Source organism: Natator depressus, chromosome 2, assembly GCF_965152275.1.
Source record: "Natator depressus isolate rNatDep1 chromosome 2, rNatDep2.hap1, whole genome shotgun sequence".
Classification (NCBI taxonomy): domain Eukaryota; kingdom Metazoa; phylum Chordata; order Testudines; family Cheloniidae; genus Natator; species Natator depressus.
Genome location: NC_134235.1, coordinates 21,688,208 through 21,706,662, shown reverse-complemented (window position 1 = coordinate 21,706,662; position 18,455 = coordinate 21,688,208). Strand labels below are relative to the sequence as shown.

Below are 18,455 nucleotides of genomic sequence, written 5' to 3'. Positions count from 1 at the left end.
CAGAGAATAGAAAAATAGACATGACTCTTTCCCCATTAGTTGGTGACTCAGACTAATTGAGACAATTTAACTAAAACAGTTTGGCTAAAATCAAAACAACATTCAAAGCATACAATTAAAATAGAATACGTTATTTCCCCCTCCCAGTTTCCCCTTGCTATAATTAGCATTGTCCATGCTGCCCTGTTAGAGGGTTAACAATATCACTAACCTGCTGCAAAATGCCTGCGAGTTAGGGATGACAGCCTGCTTCCTGCTCCTGGGCCCCCCAACCCACACAGGGCACACGGCCTTCTGCAAAGCAGCTGCCCTGACTGCTCACCCTCATGGAGTCTGACCCCAGCCACGGGGAACCTACTGGAGCAGACCCAAAACTACCACACCCAATTCCAGAAGCTTCTGGATGTGGAGTGCTAAATCTGCTGAGCAACAATGACCCAGAGACAATTCACTCCTATCTCCCCTCAATGGGTCTCTTAAAGAGATAGCTCACTGCTAGGCACATGGGTTACAATTACACCAGTTTTACTTTGGTGTAACTTAATTGACTGGCATGGAGTTTGTCTTCATTACACTGGTGTAACTGAGATCAGAATCAAGCTGAGTAATTACAGCCATATTTTTTCATTAACTTTTCATATACCTGTTCATATGGAGGCTTTTGCAGAAACTCATATTTGTGATGACAAATGCATTGCGACTGCAAATGCCATTATTGCAGATTTCTCGCTTCCTAATTTGAACCCATGCTTTCAGTTCGTGTGCACAAATCTGACTTTCTGAATATGTAAAATTTTACACCTGAAAAAAGATGTGGGTGCAAATATCTGACCTACTTGTGGGTTTGTGAAAGTCTTTGTGCACTTTGTTTTCTGTGGAATCCGGTTCTAATTATAGGGGTAGGACTTATCCAGTGGTGTTTACTATGGGATGTGGGGTTTAGGATTAGGGCAGACCTCCCAAGAGTCCCAGGTTTTCTAGAACTATCCCGTTTTAACCCCCAGGTGAAGTGAATATTTCCTGCATTCAGGGCCATCCAGAAAGGGGCAGTTTGCCCTTGGCCTCTTGTTTGAGAGGGCCCCCAAACTGAGTGGTGTTGCAACCTGGTGCACAGAGTTGCAGCTCCTCTCAGATTTGGCCCATCCTCCCATGCTGCATCCTGCTTTAGTCACTTGAAATGTCAGGAGGGATGAGTTAGGGCAGATGGATCCAGGACAGCATGCTGTCACTTTCAGGCCTAGGGGGAGGATTCTTGCCCCTTTGGGTCCTCCCTGACATGCCCAGTCACATGGGGTGCACACTGCAGCCAGAACTTGCCCCATTCTAATTTAATTCCTCCTTTTAAAGGTAAACTAAAATAATCCTGCAAATAAATAAGTCGAAATGGGTTACAAGGGATGCAGAAAGCCTTGTCCTGGCCTTCTACACAGGAATGGATTTCACCTGACAAGAGACAACTGCACTAAAGTACCACTGGTTCCTTAGAACCAGAGTTATAATTAAAAAGGCCATCTCCATGTGTGCAGTTTTGCATGGCAGAAATATCACTCTAAGTGCACAGAGAGGAATTGAACTGGGACATTGAAGAGTTATACATCGCATTAAACTCTACTAGTTCTGCGTGAGAATTCCAAGGCCGGGATGTGGCCCTTCATTAAATACCTAGGAGAAAAAAACAAGGAAACTCCCACGGTAGTTATTGCAATGTATCATTATGCTGTGTGTTAACACTGACTAATAGAAAAGCAGAGATGCTTTCAAGTTTCGGGAAATATACTAGACTGGAAAACTGTGCTTAAAAATTATTTTTATTTAGACCACATGCTTTCTCTGCAATAGAAAAGACAGGGCTTGCTAGAGGACTGTGTTACACTCAGCATTGTTCTCTAGAATCTGGTCTAGCCTCAAGGTCTAGAGCTGCTGGTCTTTCATTTCAGGGACGAACAACAGTGCAAAAAAGCTGTGCTGATCCTGTGTGGCATGAACAGATTGTCTTCAAGGAAATGTTCCCCCCACTGTGTCGAAGAGTCAAAATCCAGGTGTGGGATGAAGGGAGCATGAATGATGTGGCCTTAGCCACACACTTCATAGACCTGAAAAAAATCTCAAATGAACAAGATGGAGATAAAGGTAAAGGGGAAAATGTGTTAGTTATAAAAACTCTCCCCTGCCCGTAGGATAAAATTCACCAGCATGATGACTGGACCCTAGTTAAGACCCAGTTAAAGGCTCCAAAGGGTTTTAGTGAGGGGTAGGCCTTTTGTTGGTTGTATGAAAAATTCTCCTACCTTATACAGAGCTGAGTCTTTTTGTGTGTTTAATGGAATGGTGTTGTCCCCTTTGTTACAAATACTCCTAAATAGCATCATTTTGATCAGTAACGAAAAGGATTCTTACCCTCTCTGGGAATGTGGCAATGAGCTGTTACCATGTGGCATTTCTAGTTCAGTTAGGGTCAAGTGATGTGAATTCAGGGCTAATGCCACTGGCACTTGAATTGCCAGGCAAACAAGTATGTATCACTTTTCAGGGGCAGACCGGCCTTCTATTTCTGATAGACTCAGTGGCAACTATTTGTTCCTAGTTACTCAAAAAGAGAAAAATAAACCATTTTAAAATGTCATAGAGCTAAATCCTCTCCCCAGTTCCCAGTCCAAGTAACAGGATGGGCACTGGAACTCTTTGGTCCAAGGATAGGGATCTTCCCTCCACATCCCAGTCTCAATCTGCAGAGCATGAATGGAGCCACTCCAGGGGTCTGGCACCATCGAGGGAATTGCTGGAGGAGGCTCATTGTGGTAGATACTGTTTCATGCTGCACCACCCCAGTCCCTAGTGACAGTACACAGGTTTCCCCTGTCGAGCAGTGCTATGTTCTGGGGTATGCACACAAGTACAGCCTCCCCAAATCACATTCTGCAGCTGGAGGGACACCAGCACCCATAGAAGTAGGGCCACATTGAGCCCCTTTTTGAGTAAAACTCTCAGAGAACCGAGTTCTGCAAACAGTGTGTGAGAGAGTGAGAGCTTGTAATGCAAATGTTGTAAAATATGCATCATCTCCAGGGTTCTTGCCTACCTTTGGACCAGCTTGGATCAATCTCTATGGCTCACCTAGGAACCACTCCCTAATGGACGACCACCATGAGCTCAATGAAGGTTTTGGGGAAGGTGTCTCCTTTAGAGGCCGCCTCCTAATTGAAATTGCAGTGGAGATACTTTCAGGGGGAGCACAAGAGTCTAAATTTTCAAAGATGATCAAAGAGATAAAGTTACCTTCCAAAGCATCTAAAGGAAAAGAGAAAACAGACAAAGCAGAGGATGGGAAATCATCTTCTCCTTCAGACAAGGCAAACTCCACTGAGGCGGAAGTTGAGTCTTTCGATGTGCCTGCTGAGGTTAGTTTAAAATTTATTTTATATATCTATATATAAAAGAGATTGATTGATGCTTGGTTCAAAGTATGTAGCTAGCTGACAAACTAAGGCCCCAGTCACGCAGTCAGGTCTGTAACCTGGATGTGAATCACCACAGATGCAGTGGGGTCATGCGCTCACATCCAGTTACAGGGTTTGCCATTCAAATGGATCATAAATTCATATATTTCATTATCATATGCTGAATAGGATGGAAATCATTATTTACTATAGGTACTGTACAAGCACCCACATATAGGCTTTGCACACATATAGGACGACTCAGTCCCATATCTTCCTATTGTGGGGTTTCTTGTACCTTCTTCTCAGGCATCTGGTGCTGGCAACTGTCAGAGACAGGATACTGGACTAGTTGGACCATTGGTCTGACCCCATATGGCAATTCCCATGTTCCTAAATCTTAGACCTGAAGTGTTCACAATCTAATGTTGAGTAGCTTTAATTAAGCTTAGTTTTTGGGTATCACAATAGGACACCCACATTTAAAAATTAGGTTCCTCATTCTCTCTTGGAAATAAACTGTTTCTGAAACAATGGGTGGACACCAGCAGTGGCTTTACTGTGCATTCATGGGTTCAAGTGCACCTACAGAAATAATAAAACCAAGGGTGCAAAAATACTGAATGTTTTTGATACACTATTGATAGATGTGCGTGGCTTCACGTTAATCATATTTGGGTATAGACCCCAAGAGCAGAACTGCATTGATAAATGTACATTTTCACAGGCAAATATACACTCCTTCTGGCCCAGTGCAGAGGGGAGGCCCATGGGCAGGGGTGAGAGCGAGCCTTCCCCACACTCCCCCTGCAGCAGCAGATCCTGGCTCCCCACTCTGGGCATTGTGCATGGGATTGCAGCACCACTCATGAAGATGGAGGGACAGCGAGGCCAAACCTGAGGGGCGTTGCAACCCTGTGTGCCAGGTCGCAATGCTCAGAGCAGGGAACTGGGCCCTGATCCGCAGGACAGGAACTACTGCTCCGCGGTGAGTGTGGGGCGGGCTTGCTCTCCAGCCATCCCCTTACCCGTGGCTTCTCCTCCACACCAGGCTTTAGGGTTGTGGTGCTGGGGCAGAGGGTGCTGCTGCAGGTAGCTGGTGCCCCCTCAGCAGTTTACTGTAGTGCACTCATTGAATTGGGAGGCTCCATCCACCCTCAGTGGGTACCTTTAATGGGCATCTGAGCATGGTGGACAAAAGGCTCTACTGTGTTAGAAAACTTTGTGATATGAAGGGGCAGAACCTAGCCTCTCTCAGGTCTATGGCCATCAGCATTTCCTTTCTTTAGGTCATTCAGGATGGAGAATGCTGCTTGCAGACTGCCACCACGGTAGCGAGGGCCACCTTCCCTGAACTAGGGCCAAATTGTGTGCTGGGGTAAATGGACATCGCTCCATTGCCTTCAGTAGAATTTCACCTATTTACACCAGCAGAGAATTTGGCTCATAGTCATTAAGGCCACTAGCCTCTCCTCCTTTAACTCCCTCCTCGAGGCCCACTTCTGCTGCAATACCTACAAGAAACTGGCAACTAATAATAGCCAGGTATAGAGCCAGCGGGGATAGTTGGGATTGATAGGCACTGGGTCTGATTGTCTTCCTTTATTTATGCTAATCAGTAGTAGTGCCATTAAAGTCACTTGTGTGAAACTGGTGGAAGTGTGAGGAGAATCAGCCCAACTGCATGGTTTCCCCCCTCTCTCTTATCCTTCATATGGCTTCTCTTCTGGAATTGCGAGCTCTTTGGAGCAGGGATCACAACTTATGGGCAAGATCTTCAGCTGCTGTAAATTGGTGTAGCTCCATTAACTTCATGCAAATTGAGTTAGGCTGATTTACATCACCTGGGGCTCAGTCCCTTTCTGTTTTAAAAGGGCCTAGCGCACTGTGAGAGGAAGTGGGGTCTAGTGGCTAGGGTTCTAGACTGGACTTGGAAACTCAGGTTCAAATTTCCTGCTCTACCACAGTGACCTTGGGCAAGTCACTTAGGTCAAGTCCTCAAAGGTATCTAGCTCCCATTGATTTTAATGGGAGTTAGGAACTTAAATACCTTTGAGTGTCTATAACTCAGTTCTCCATCTGTTAATGAGGATAATGGGGTGTTCTGAGGATAAATACATTAAAGATTGTGAAGTGCTCAGATAAAGTAATAGGGTCTATAGAAGTATCTCACGTGGATGAATAGACACTACTGTAATGCCAATTAATAGTAACAATAAGGATTTATTACAATCAAGATAATTGTTAGCAACTGGTGTTTGACTCAAATTCAGAATGAATAAAATGCAACAACACATCTCCGTACTGTTTGATATTCTTTCCTTGTTGACATTCAAATATATTTCCTGCTACTGTAGACAGAATCATTGTGTTACAGACATGTAAAAGGGAAGTCAAGAATGCTGGAGATTACAAATAAACTGAAAAGTGATAAAATTTGCAACATTTTTATGAGGTCTCTCTGCAGATTGGGGTAAATCACCATGCCTCGTAATCTGACATTACTGACTGAGCACAACACCAAGAACATAAAGAGCATTCAAAATTAATTACTTTTTGTAAATGGGAATAGAAGAGTGTGGCACAGATTCTGAGTCCTGGTTTCACTCATTGCCATACGCTTCATGGTAATGTTAAATAATGTAACAGGGAAATCAAAACTGAACTTCAACTGCACTGCATTGTCTTTGGTAGTTTTACTATGACATGCTGATGTTTCTTTCAGCTTAGAGCTATCCCCTGCAGCTGTACAGTGCATACTTATTTCAAGACATATATATGTTGGGCTATACCAAGAGCGGCTTGTTCCTTTGAGAAAGGCAGGCAAACAAGTATTAAAATACACATGGTTTCTTTTGTTCATTGCCCCGTTATGCTGTCTTTTAGGAGACTCACTGGGCCAACTTGTGCTTGGATTTACACTCAGTAAATCAGCATGCACACAGTGAAAGAAAATGTCAGAGAACCATCCATACCATCACTGTGCTTACAGCCTTTGAACAACTAACAGTATACCTGGGGTCTGATCCAAAGCCAATTGAATGACAAGACTCCCGTTGATTGCGATGGGCTTTGGACTGGGACTCTAATACTGTGAGGTGCTGAGTGCTTCCTGAGAAGATGCTGAGCACCTTTAAATCTCATTGACTTGAGAATGCTCAGCATCTCCCAGGCTAATATTCTGGAGTGCACTATCAGGAATGTTGTAAGATGAGGGAGGTAATTGTCCTGCTCTGCTCAGCACTGGTGAGGTCTCAGCTGGAGTACTGTGTCCAATTCTGGGCGCCATATCTAGGAAAGATGTAGACAAATTGGAGAGAGACCAGAGGAGAGCCATAAAACTAATAAAAGGTTTAGAAAACCTGACCTGTGAGGAAAGGTTAAAAAAACTGGGTATGTTTAGTCTTGGGAAAAGAAGACAAAGGCAGAACCTGATAAGTCTTCAAATATGTTGAGGGCTGTTATAAAGAGGACAATGATCAATTATTATCATGCCCACAGAAAGTAGGAACTAGAAGTAATGGGCTTAATCTGCAGTAAGAGTAATTTAGGTTAGATCTGAGGAAAAAATTGTAACTATAAAGATAGTTAAGCAATGGAATAGGCTTCCAAGGGAACTTGTGGAATCCCCCTCACTGGAAGTTTAAGAATAACTTGGACAAACACCTGCCAGGGATGGTCTGGGAGGTTTACTTGGTCCTGCTACAGCACAGGGGGCTGGACTAGATGGCTTTTTTCCAGCCCTACATTTTCCAGCCTTACATTTCTATGATTTTATGAAGTGACTCTGAGGAGCCACAAGGAGGCAGCACGGATGTGAAAACTCTAGGGTCGGAATTCATTAGAATGCTATATACTGTAGTTTACTACATCATTGCTTGGAAGTTATATTGCCACACTAAGTTTAATACGACTTATTTCAAGAGAGTGAAATTTCACTGTAGCACTGAAACAAAAATAGTGCCCAGGAATTGTTAGAGACAGATCATTTGAATGATTGTATGATGGTAGGTGAACATGCTGAAACCATTCATAGAGACTTCTGTGCAGTGCTTAAATTTGTAATGAAAGAGGTGCTGGGGATCAAGCAATTAGATGCTGAGGCTCAAACAAATTTTTTATTTTCATAACTGATGTGAAAAACCCAGAGGCATCGGGGCTATGAACTCTCAAGCCTAGAGGTGCTGGGGGATCAGCCCTGGCAAGCCCTGACACAAATTAAGCACTGGTTCTGTGTGCTAAGAAAATAGTAAAAGGTAAAACCTCAATGTCATTTTCCCCCCACAGATCCACAAAGAGGACTCTGAGGAATTCCTTCTCTTTGGGGCATTTTTTGAAGCCACGATGATTGACAGGAAAGTTGGAGATAAACCAATAAGCTTTGAGGTTTCTGTTGGTAAGGATATGTAAAACGCTTCTCCAATGAAGGAGTTAATTCTCAGTGCATCAAGGTGACTATGTCATTGAAGGGGCTGACTGCAGAGAAATACCTATACATTTCAATTAATCTCTGAACATCATGGCACTGGGTGTCACAATTTTCCTGGTGTTTCCTTCTTCCACTCAACCTGGAAGACCAAGCCTTTGTTGTTTTCAGTCGCAGTTGGATTCCATAGGTCCACATCCTTTCATCTAGTGCCATCTAGCATAGTAGACTGTGTCCTGGGTATCTCTGTGAGAGGCATGATCCCCTGCAGCTCCTGTGGCTCTAATGGATCCTCTCTGCAGGGGATCTGGCCCAACCCTACTGACACCCTGGCCCTTCCTGCATGCTGGTGTAGAGGAGGTCAGTGCAGAGCTGAGTCCCACACCACACCCACAGGTGCACCTTCTCTTAGAAGCCTGGCTATATCCTGCTCTCTACTGGTTCTGCTGCGCAAGGGCTCCTCTGCAGCTGTGGTGGCGGGGCCAGGAACTGCCCTACGTGCAGCATAAAGAGAAAATGAAAGATCTTTTTATAAATGTTAGCTGAACATTTCCAAACCTCAGAAAGATCAGCTCCAGGTGAAAGCCTGGATTGAACCTGATTTCACCTGAAGGACTTTGCGCATCTGTTTTTGGTTTACAACCCTAATGAGAAAAGAAAAGGAGTACTTGTGGCACCTTAGAGACTAACCAATTTATTTGAGCATGAGCTTTCGTGAGCTACAGCTCACTTCATCGGATGCATACTGTGGAAATTGCAGAAGACATTATATACACAGACACCATGAAACAATACCTCCTCCCACCCCACTCTCCTGCTGGTAATAGCTTATCTAAAGTGATCATTTCAGCACAAATCCAGGTTCTCTCACCCTCCGCCCCCCCACACACAAACTCACTCTCTTGCTGGTAATAGCCCATCCAAAGTGACCACTCTCTTCACAATGTGTATGATATGATATGCATCCGATGAAGTGAGCTGTAGCTCACGAAAGCTCATGCTCAGATAAATTGGTTAGTCTCTAAGGTGCCACAAGTACTCCTTTTCTTTTTGCAAATACAGACTAACACGGCTGTTACTCTGAAACCCTAATGAGGTCTCTGTGCACAGTGACAGTCCCATACTTTCCTTATGTTTGCTCACGTGTCTGGATAGATGTTCCTTCTGAAGGAGAGTGCAGGGAGGGACCTCATAGGCAAACAAAGCAATGTGTAATATTGACTTATGCTGACATTCAGTGGGAAAATAAGCCAAAATTAACAGCAAGCTTGTTTGTGTACTTGTGCAATAAAGGCCAAAGACCAGTTCGCGTTAGAAATTAAAATTGGCAGTGGCGTCTGGATCTGAAAAATGGTTCTGGCACCCTCCAGCTTTGTGCGTGTTTGGAACTGGGATCCAAATGTGGCTAATAGCCGTTGGACTGAACCAAAATCTAGGTCGGAACATTGTAGCATCTGAGATTCAGACCCCAATTTCAGCCTCAAGCCCATCTCTAATCAAAATTTTAATAGCCAGTTTAATACATACCCTCCTCATGTCACTGATAACTGCCCTCTCTGGTACATGTCTATAGGTATGATATTAATGAAATTTGTGCATCATGAGTGCATGTTCCCCACCGTACTGCTGTCAATAAGGCCCCTTCCGAACCCATACAATACTAAATTAGCTTGAATGAAAACAGACTTTAACACTTCTGAAAACAGCTTTTGTAATTAGGACCCATGTGTTGCAAACAACAGATACAGTCACCATTGAAATCTCATGCACACGCTGGGAGCTGGGGCTACAACTCTGTACTATCCACTCCAAAAATTCAGGCACCGTTTAGAATTCTATTAGCTAATGTAGGTTCCATATTCTCTCTGTGGGCCTGCTACTAGAGGGCAGCATCACCCATTCAAAGGCAGCACATTGCTATACCTTATATAGCAGTCCTGTATTACCAGTTAAAGGAAGTAACCACCTTATTAATCTTGCTGGGGTGGAGCCTAGACAGGTAATGTGGCTAACCCTTGCTGCCATAACCAATAGACAACAGGGCATTGTCAGAATAGTCAGCTAAGAGATGGGGGCAGAAAGGTTCAGTTGGAATCACTTTGGTTTTTTTGTACGCAGGGTTTGTCCACTTCGTGCTTCACTCCAGCAATTCTACAAAAGAATCCTGTGGCTCCTTTAACTTTGTAATGAAATCTGTAAAAATATCACAAACTCTGCCGAGCTTTTAACTAAATGCATACCGTCTGGATCCCAGACATTCACCAGTCTCTGCACTCATTATCAGGACATGCTCCCTCCTATCCCCGAATTTGTCAGAGCCTAATGTTTCCATTTGATAGTCTCTTGGACAACACGGATGTCTGTTATAAGCACTAAGGCTTCACACCATTGTAAAGCTCCCCAATGTAAAACCATTGCAAGAGGACAATCCAGCTCCTAGATTCATAGATATTTAGGTCAGAAGGGACCATTAGGATCATCTAGTCTGACCTCCTGCACAACGCAGGCCACAGAATTTCACCCACCACTCCTACAAAAAAACCTCACACCTATATCTGTGCTATTGAAGTCCTCAAATCGTAGTTTAAAGACTTCAAGGAGCAGAGAATCCTCCAGCAAGTGACCCGTGCCCCATGCTACAGAGGAAGGCGAAAAACCTCCAGGGCCTCTTCCAATCTGCCCTGGAGGAAGATTCCTTTCCGACCCCAAATATGGCGATCAGCTAAACCCTGAGCATATGGGCAAGATTCATCAGCCAGATACTACAGAAAATTCTTTCCTGGGTAACTCGGATCTCACCCCATCTAATAGCCCATCACAGGCCATTGGGCCTATTTACCGTGAATGTGACCTCTATACCATCATACAGTGGTTAAACCAGTGATTCTCAAACTGTAGACTAGGGACTACTGGGAACAGATTATTCAGAGAGCTGGTCAGTGGAGACCTGGCAGGTCACTTGGTGCTTGCAGCTCCTTCTACAGCTGTCCAGGCTCTTCACTACAAAGAAAAGCCCCTGTAACACTGTAAAGAGAGCTAGAAACAAGGAGCAGGAGTTAGCCTAGTATCTCTGCTAGGGGCAGCTCCTGCACAAGAGTAGGAAATAAGGAAATGGGAGCTGCCCTCAAGGAGCGGAACAATTTAAAATATCTACATTCCTATATCACTTTTTTTTAAATAGGCAAATGCCTTTTTGGAGTGCATTAACAATAAAGCAAAGAACTACAGTTCACTCAGGTTTATCACCCTATCTCCTATGTAGCCTGACTCCATTCCCTGCCCTTACAACCTTGTTTTGTATCTCTAGGTAACTTTGGAAATGTTATTGATGGAGCGTCACCGGAAGCTGGTAATAAAAAGAAGGGACATGAAGGAGAAGAGGAAGAAAGTGCCCCATTGCTGCATGAAGAGGAGGGTGAAGCGTCACATGACATTGGAATACCAATGATATCCACCACCCACCCTGAGAAGCCACTCCTCACAGACGGAAACCGGTAGAATGTTTGAACTTCATGACCTTAATGTATAGTTTTCTGGCTTTTGCCCTGTCACACTAGGATGTAGGTTTTTGATTTAACAATTGCTAGCAGCATTGAACAGCCTGTTGTAGAACATGCTAAAACATAATTGGCCAGTGTAAATCAGGAAAGCCCTACGCAAGTCAATGGATCTGTGCTGGGTTACACCAGCATAGGATCTTGGCTCAAAGGAGGGTTGGCTTTAGAACTCTTGGTGCCTTTAACAAGACTATATTACAGTGCCACATAACAGAGTCAGAGAAGGGAGAGTAGCTTTTTCAAGTCTGTTCAGTACAAATTTAGGTCCAGAGTCCAACACCCTTAATGACAGTGATTAGTCACTTACTCTGTAAGTAGCTCCGCTGAAATCAGAGAGACTACATGAAGAGTAGGTAGTATTCAAATGAACAAGGGTATCAGAATCTGTTCCTTATTTTGTAGATAATCAGATTAATTTCCAAAACATTTCAAGATTTGGAAAATAAGAGTGAAATAACAAATAGCAGCACAGGTAGGGGGGGGAAACAGAAGAACAGACCATGGAGAAAAGATGGAGAGTTGATGGAGCAAATACAAAAAGAAGTTTGCAGATGGACTTGTTAAAGTACAGGGGTGATTTTTTCTCTTACACATTTCATTTCATGTCAAAGGTATCAATAAAACACAGTAGTAGATAGAACTATTCCTGACATTATTGCGTGCCAAGCAGAGGAAGTTCTAGAATACAGGAGGTCCAAAACTTGACAGTACCTCTTCCTGTAGGCTTCAAGGCACTGCCAGCAGGAGTTAGACACAGGGACCATCTTGGAATTTTGGATCTGGATCTCTGTTTTGGTTTCTGAACCTGCACAAAGTTCAGAAGTGTTTGGATCAGATCCTTCCTGACAGTAAATCATGCAATTAAATTAAATAATGGTCAATGAAATTAAGGAAGAATGAAAGACTTTGTAAGGCTTTTTTTGCTTTCTTTTTTCTTGTTTTCTTTTTTTTTTTGGCACTACAGAGATGAAAATCATTGTCTGTCAAGAACATAGTTGCCCCTCTTGTCTCATAATAGGGCTACAGAATGGGCTCCTGCTAGGTTATTATCCTATAAAGCAGATTGCAGGATTTTTAATTTTTCCCCTGACAGGAATTCGGGTTTAAACAGCTGCAGTAAAAGAATGAAACACTCTTGAAACCTGCAATTCCATATTTAGCTTGCTCAGATATTTATAAAGCTCTCTCTCATTAAGGATCCATTTCCCTCTAATCTGTGTGGATATAAATTGTTTTGTTTTTTTTATTTTTCTCTTCTTATGGTGTCTGTAGCCACTTGACCTGCTCGGGCCATCAGACAGCAGGAATGTCATTGGTAATTGTATTCACTGTCACTGAAAGGATATTCCTAATATTAATCAGTACTTCAGTAGGACATGCAACTTGTCAAATAAATATTGTGCTAATGCCCATAAATTAACAGTAAAAAACAGAAACAAAAAAATCCCATTTGGCATTTCACACTGCTAGCAGATTAACAAAAGTATAGAAAATGGCTTTGCCAACCAGTTACACGCAGCCCCTCCCACCCGTGCAAACAGACACCAGTAAATTGCCAGGATTTTTCATGTTTAATATAACAATGTATAACAAGGACAAACTAACCATGAAAAAATGACAGTTCGGTTCCTCATAGCGAGATTAATGGTAGGATGTCAAGTCTCATTCTTTTAAGAGTACAGTGTTTTCTATCACAATAGGGCCAAATCGTCCCCTCTGCAAATACAAAAAAACACCATCAACCCTTGAAAGTGTCAAGAAGTTCTGGGAATCGTAATTCAGTGACAGGTTTCAGAGTAGCAGCCGCCGTGTTAGTCTGTATCTGTAAAAAGAAAAGGAGTACTTCTGGCACCTTAGAGACTAACAAATTTATTTGAGCATAAGCTTTCATGGGCTAAAACCCACTTCATCGGATGCATGCAGTGGAAAATACAGTAGGAAGATATAGATATACACACAGAGAACATGAAACAATGGGTGTTACCATACACACTATAACAAGAGTGATCAGTTAAGGTGAGCTATTACCAGCAGAAGAGAAAAAACCTTTTGTAGTGATAATCAAGATGGGCCATTTCCAGCAGTTGACAAGAATGTGTGAGGAACAGTAGGGGTGGGGGGGAAATAAACATGGGGAAATAGTTTTACTTTGTGTAATTACACATCCACTCCCAGTCTTTATTCAAGCCTAATTTAATGGTGTCCAGTTTGCAAATTAATTCCAATTCAGCAGTCTCTCATTGGAGTCTGTTTTTGAAGTTTTTTTTGTAGTAATATTGCAACTTTTAGGTCTGTAATCAAGTGACCAGAGAGATTGAAGTGTTCTCTGACTGGTTTTCGAGTGTTATAATTCTTGATGTCGGATTTGTGTCCATTTATTCTTTTACGTAGAGACTGTCCAGTTTGGCCAATGTACATGGCAGAGGGGCATTGCTGGCACATGATGGCATATATCACATTGGTAGATGTGCAGGTGAACGAGCCTCTGATAGTGTGGCTGATGTGATTAGGCCCTATGATGGTGTCCCCTGAATAGATATGTGGGCACAGTTGGCAACGGGCTTTGTTGCAAGGATAGGTTCCTGGGTTAGAGTTTTTGTTGTGTGGTTGCTGGTGAGTATTTGCTTCAGGTTGGGGGGGCTGTCTGTAAGCAAGGACTGGCCTGTCTCCCAAGATCTGTGAGAGTGATGGGTCGTTCTTCAGGATAGGTTGTAGATCCTTGATGATGCGCTGGGGAGTTTTTAGTTGGGGGCTGAAGGTGACGGCTAGTGGCGTTCTGTTACTTTCTTTGTTAGGCCTGTCCTGTAGTAGGTGACTTCTGGGTACTCTTTTGGCTCTGTCAATCTGTTTCTTCACTCCTGTTAGTAATTCAATGAGTTTGCATCATATAATTCTCTGGGGGAGGAGCGTGTGGATGGATTTTTTCTTTTCCCCCAATAATGTGGGGGAGTGTGGCCTTTTGTGACCTTATTATGTTGAAATGTTCCCAATTAATATGATGTTGTTAAAGATAAGGGTGCAATAAAAGCCCAGCTTAGTTTTCAGGGGCAAGTCTCTAGGTCGGTTACAGAAAATGTATTTAGTATCGAACCACTAGGTGACACTCTGAATGATACAACCCAACTTTATTAAAAAGAAAAATGATTAGTTAACCCAACAGTTGTGCAATTACTACTTACACAAACACTACTATTATACTCTCACTCAAAGATTAAATGGTGTATCAATGGGTGGTCAGTCCATTGACAGAGTGAAGTACACCCATATAATCCTGGAAACCAAGGATTTGGCCTGTTATTTACATCTGATTCCAGACTTTTCACAGCATTTAATGTATTTTCACAGGAACTATCACTACTTGCCATATGATGAGAAGAAGCCCTGTGTCTATATAAAGAGCTATTGGGGAGATCAGACCTTCCGACTGTACTTGTCCAATGTCCTAGAGAAAATGGCAGATCTGCTGGTAAGCCTGGTGCTACATATTGTCAGGAATTGTTGGAAAGTATCTGTCAAAACCTTTTTTGATGCAAAATTTGGTTTTTGACTAAATAAAAACCTCTGTGGAAAGTGTCTGTTCCTCACAAATTTTCAATTTCCGCCCCCTCAGAATACTGAAAATTTTTAGTCAAAGACCAAAAGCATTTCAAGTGTTCTGTTTTCCACTGAAAATTTTGACAAAAGCTATATTTTGTTGTTTTTGTCTAAATTTCTATAGGAAACATTTTTCCCCCCCACCAACTCTGGTGTCTATCCTGTCCAAATAAGCCTATGTAGCTCCTGGCCTGTGGAGACCCCAGCACGTTCCTGGGCTACCACAGGCAGCTTCACCCTGTCTCCCTGAGGAAGCAGTTATGTAAAGCCAGTCTTGGCATTATGCAACAGCCTAAACTTGCTCACTTGCTAGGGATGAGTCCCAGACTCTCCCCCAATCCTTTTGCTATATACACACACACTACAGTACAGCCATTCTGACTGATATTCCAGATCACACTGAGTGTGTAGAGGGCAAAGGATTTCTTCTGGGTTGGCTAATTGACTGGGGTGGCATATTCTGAAGCACCCCCCACCCACCCCCAGTCTGTAGCTCTAAACCGACCTTATCCCTGGAGATGAAGAGGGGTTGTGTGACCTGAAGAGCACTACTTATCCCAGAAACATCTCCAATAAGAGTACATTAGGGAAAGGGACCCTTCCCACAGTCCTTCATTCAGGGGGCTCCACCAGCATATCTGATAAGCAGGCCCCCACTGAGACTCAATGAAGGACAGATTCCCTCCTCCCTACTTGCAGGTAAATGAAGGGAGTAGATGGCTCTCTCCACTGCAGCTGAAGCTAGGGACTTATTCCAGCTCACAGATTGTGCAGGCACAGCAGGAGAGAAGAAACCCATGCAGGGAGCTGTGTAGCACTGGGAGTAGAGGGTCTTAGAAACACAGCAGATTACTTTGCCTTTTGCTTTAACCCTTGTGCAGTGGCACAGCCTGTCTCCTGAATGGGATAGCTCATGGCAGTCAGCATATGCCTCTCTTCAGAGTGTCTAAGCACCTACAGCTGTCAGTGAGGTCCTCTCTGAAAATCAAGCCACTTAATTAAAAACCTGAGGGCTCAATCCAATCCTTATTGATGCCACTGGGCATTGCATTGGGCCTTACGTATGAACGTAAGTGTGTTATTTTAGGCACCCAAAATTTAACAATTATGACCTAGATGACTTACCTAAGACAAACATCTAGCTAATGGCAAAGCTATATATAGAATCCAGGAAGCCACAAGTCTTGTAATCTAACCACTAAAGAATACTCCCCACTCACTTACATTTATAAATTAGGTAAAGAAGCTGGCCCCTAAATCAATACTTTAGGCATAGAAAGGCTGTAGGAAGGCCCAAACAGAGTGGTCCTTCCTTTGCATGCTCCAAGCTTAGTGGTATGTCAAAACTCAGACTTTAAGATACAAGTCTTCCTCTTACTGGCTAGACTCTGAATAACCGGACTACAAATTATTACACTGACAGCTCTTCTTTCTACAATGGTTTTTCCCCCCCCCCCCCACATCTTGTTCTTAGGAAGATGGGTTAGAGGAAGTAAAAGATTTGATCAAGGTTTCAGAGACTGCGTCAGAAGAGAAAATGAACACCATTCTAAATGCCTTTATCAGTCAATGCAGGTAACCTAATTTACTATTGGAGCATGAAGTTACTTTATACATTGGTAGCAATTTCCAGGCTATGGACCCATAAATTGGCAAGATGCATGAAAAATACAATGAGCTTAATTTGCTGTACTTTGTAGTCTGCTGTAAAAGAATTTTACAGCCTCTGGCTCCTATTTTGTGCAATTTTATTTAATTTCCAGGACTTGTTTTCCATTTGTCAATTACTGGATTTGATCTTAAGCTTTCTGGACTCTAAAAATAAAACAGTTATGAGAATAATTGAGAAGCAATAAGGTGCAAGACAGACATTATAAAAATCATGCAAAATTAAAATGAATACAGAGGGCCTCCCTGCACAAGCAGAACTCCCATTGTGCCCTGAGTAAGATGGCCAGGATTGGATCCAAAACAGAGGCAAAGCCCAAGAGTGAATTAATTTATATCTAAACATTACAGTACAGATTGTATGTACTTCTTAACTCTCTCCAATATAGGTGGTGCCTTCAACATTTACATTAGTCTGGCAATTCCAGCATCACCATCTTCTGCTTCATGCACTGTGCCAGATAATAATTCACTTGCAGTCTATTTTATCAACCATCATAATAAGGTAATCTTTCTCATAACAAATACTTCTGTATTACTATTCCCCGATCTCAGAGCCTTCATTGCTCATGCCGAAAAGAAGCCCCAAGGGATGAACCAGACTGCTTTGGACAAAAAAAGACTTATGATGTGCAGGCAAGAACTGGTATGAAAGGCTCCCTCTTTAAGCACTAGCGCAATATATAATGAGTTAATCTTAATCAGATGCACTGTGTGTGTAGTAATTTGGATTTGGTTTCTCGGTGCCAGGGTGTTTCATAATGAATATGAAAATTACATCCAAGAGCTTTTTTTTTTTTAAAGGCTACTGTGCTAAGCAAAAGGTTTTAAGATATTTCATGTTGAACTTTAAAGCAAGCAATTACAGCAAAAAGCTTTGTTCTCCTTCGTACCTACCCTGATTTTACAGTAGTGCAACTCCTGACAGTTCAGTAGAGTTAGTCCTGATTTACACGAGTTGTAAGGCACGGATTTAGCCCATGCCTGATTGCTTCGATGGATCTGGCCCTAAGTGATAGAAGAATCAGGCCCATCATATTTTTGCTGTTTTTACATATATCTCTCGATATAGCAAGAGCTATAGATATAAATAAATGTGTGTATATTTAAAAATATTTTTTGTTTCTTGATTTTTCAAAGTTAATACTGCTAATTTGATTTTGATTTACACTAAGCCTCATTTACACTCTGTCACATTTGCATCCATAGTAAGGCCCTTTTACACTGCCAGAGTGGCATAAAAAGATCTTACTATAAATGAGACTCCGGCACAGAACATCTAAAGAGAATTAAATATCCATACATTTTTTCATCTCTCCCTAGATTATATGTATATACATCTGTGATCTAGCTATCCTGTATGGCTCCCATTACTGTAGCATCTGAGTTGCCACACAATCTTTATGTATGTCTCTTTGCAACAACCCTGTGAGGTAGGGAAATACTCTTACCTCCATATTACAGATGGGGAACTAAGGCACCGATCCATTGAGAAGCTGAGACAGAGGGACTAAGTGACTTGCCCAAGGTTACACAAAAAAGCCGGTGGCAGAGCAGGGCATCGAACCTAAGTCTTCTGAGGCCTCAGTTACCAACCTACCCAGTGGACCATCTTTTCTCAGTATCAGAGGATCCATTTTTAATATACACACATAGGGGGACTGATCCAGAGGGTTGATGAGTACTAGCAACTCTCAGTGAAATTAACACCATCTTTCAAGAGCAGGATCATGTTAGTATCCTAAAATATCATTATAATGCAGTAAATATACA

The 18,455-nt window shown here is 42.6% G+C and overlaps 1 protein-coding gene and 1 long non-coding RNA gene across 2 annotated transcripts in view; one reads left to right on the top strand and one right to left on the bottom strand.

Annotated features, from left to right (window-relative positions):
* The window catches only part of FER1L6 (fer-1 like family member 6), a 141,356-nt gene that overhangs the window by 57,538 nt on the left and 65,363 nt on the right, over positions 1-18,455 (top strand). Inside the window, exons 10-16 of the mRNA XM_074943883.1 lie at positions 1,938-2,130; positions 3,067-3,398; positions 7,725-7,833; positions 11,171-11,357; positions 14,766-14,886; positions 16,489-16,589; positions 17,238-17,328. Coding sequence (XP_074799984.1) covers positions 1,938-2,130; positions 3,067-3,398; positions 7,725-7,833; positions 11,171-11,357; positions 14,766-14,886; positions 16,489-16,589; positions 17,238-17,328 — 1,134 coding nt within the window. The remainder of the gene's footprint in view (positions 1-1,937; positions 2,131-3,066; positions 3,399-7,724; positions 7,834-11,170; positions 11,358-14,765; positions 14,887-16,488; positions 16,590-17,237; positions 17,329-18,455) is intronic.
* Positions 12,139-18,455, bottom strand: part of LOC141982117 (uncharacterized) — an 84,231-nt gene continuing 77,914 nt past the window's right edge. The window contains exons 6-7 of the long non-coding RNA XR_012637967.1: positions 13,026-13,136; positions 12,139-12,225 (exon numbers count right to left, since the gene is read on the bottom strand). This is a non-coding gene — a long non-coding RNA (uncharacterized LOC141982117). The remainder of the gene's footprint in view (positions 12,226-13,025; positions 13,137-18,455) is intronic.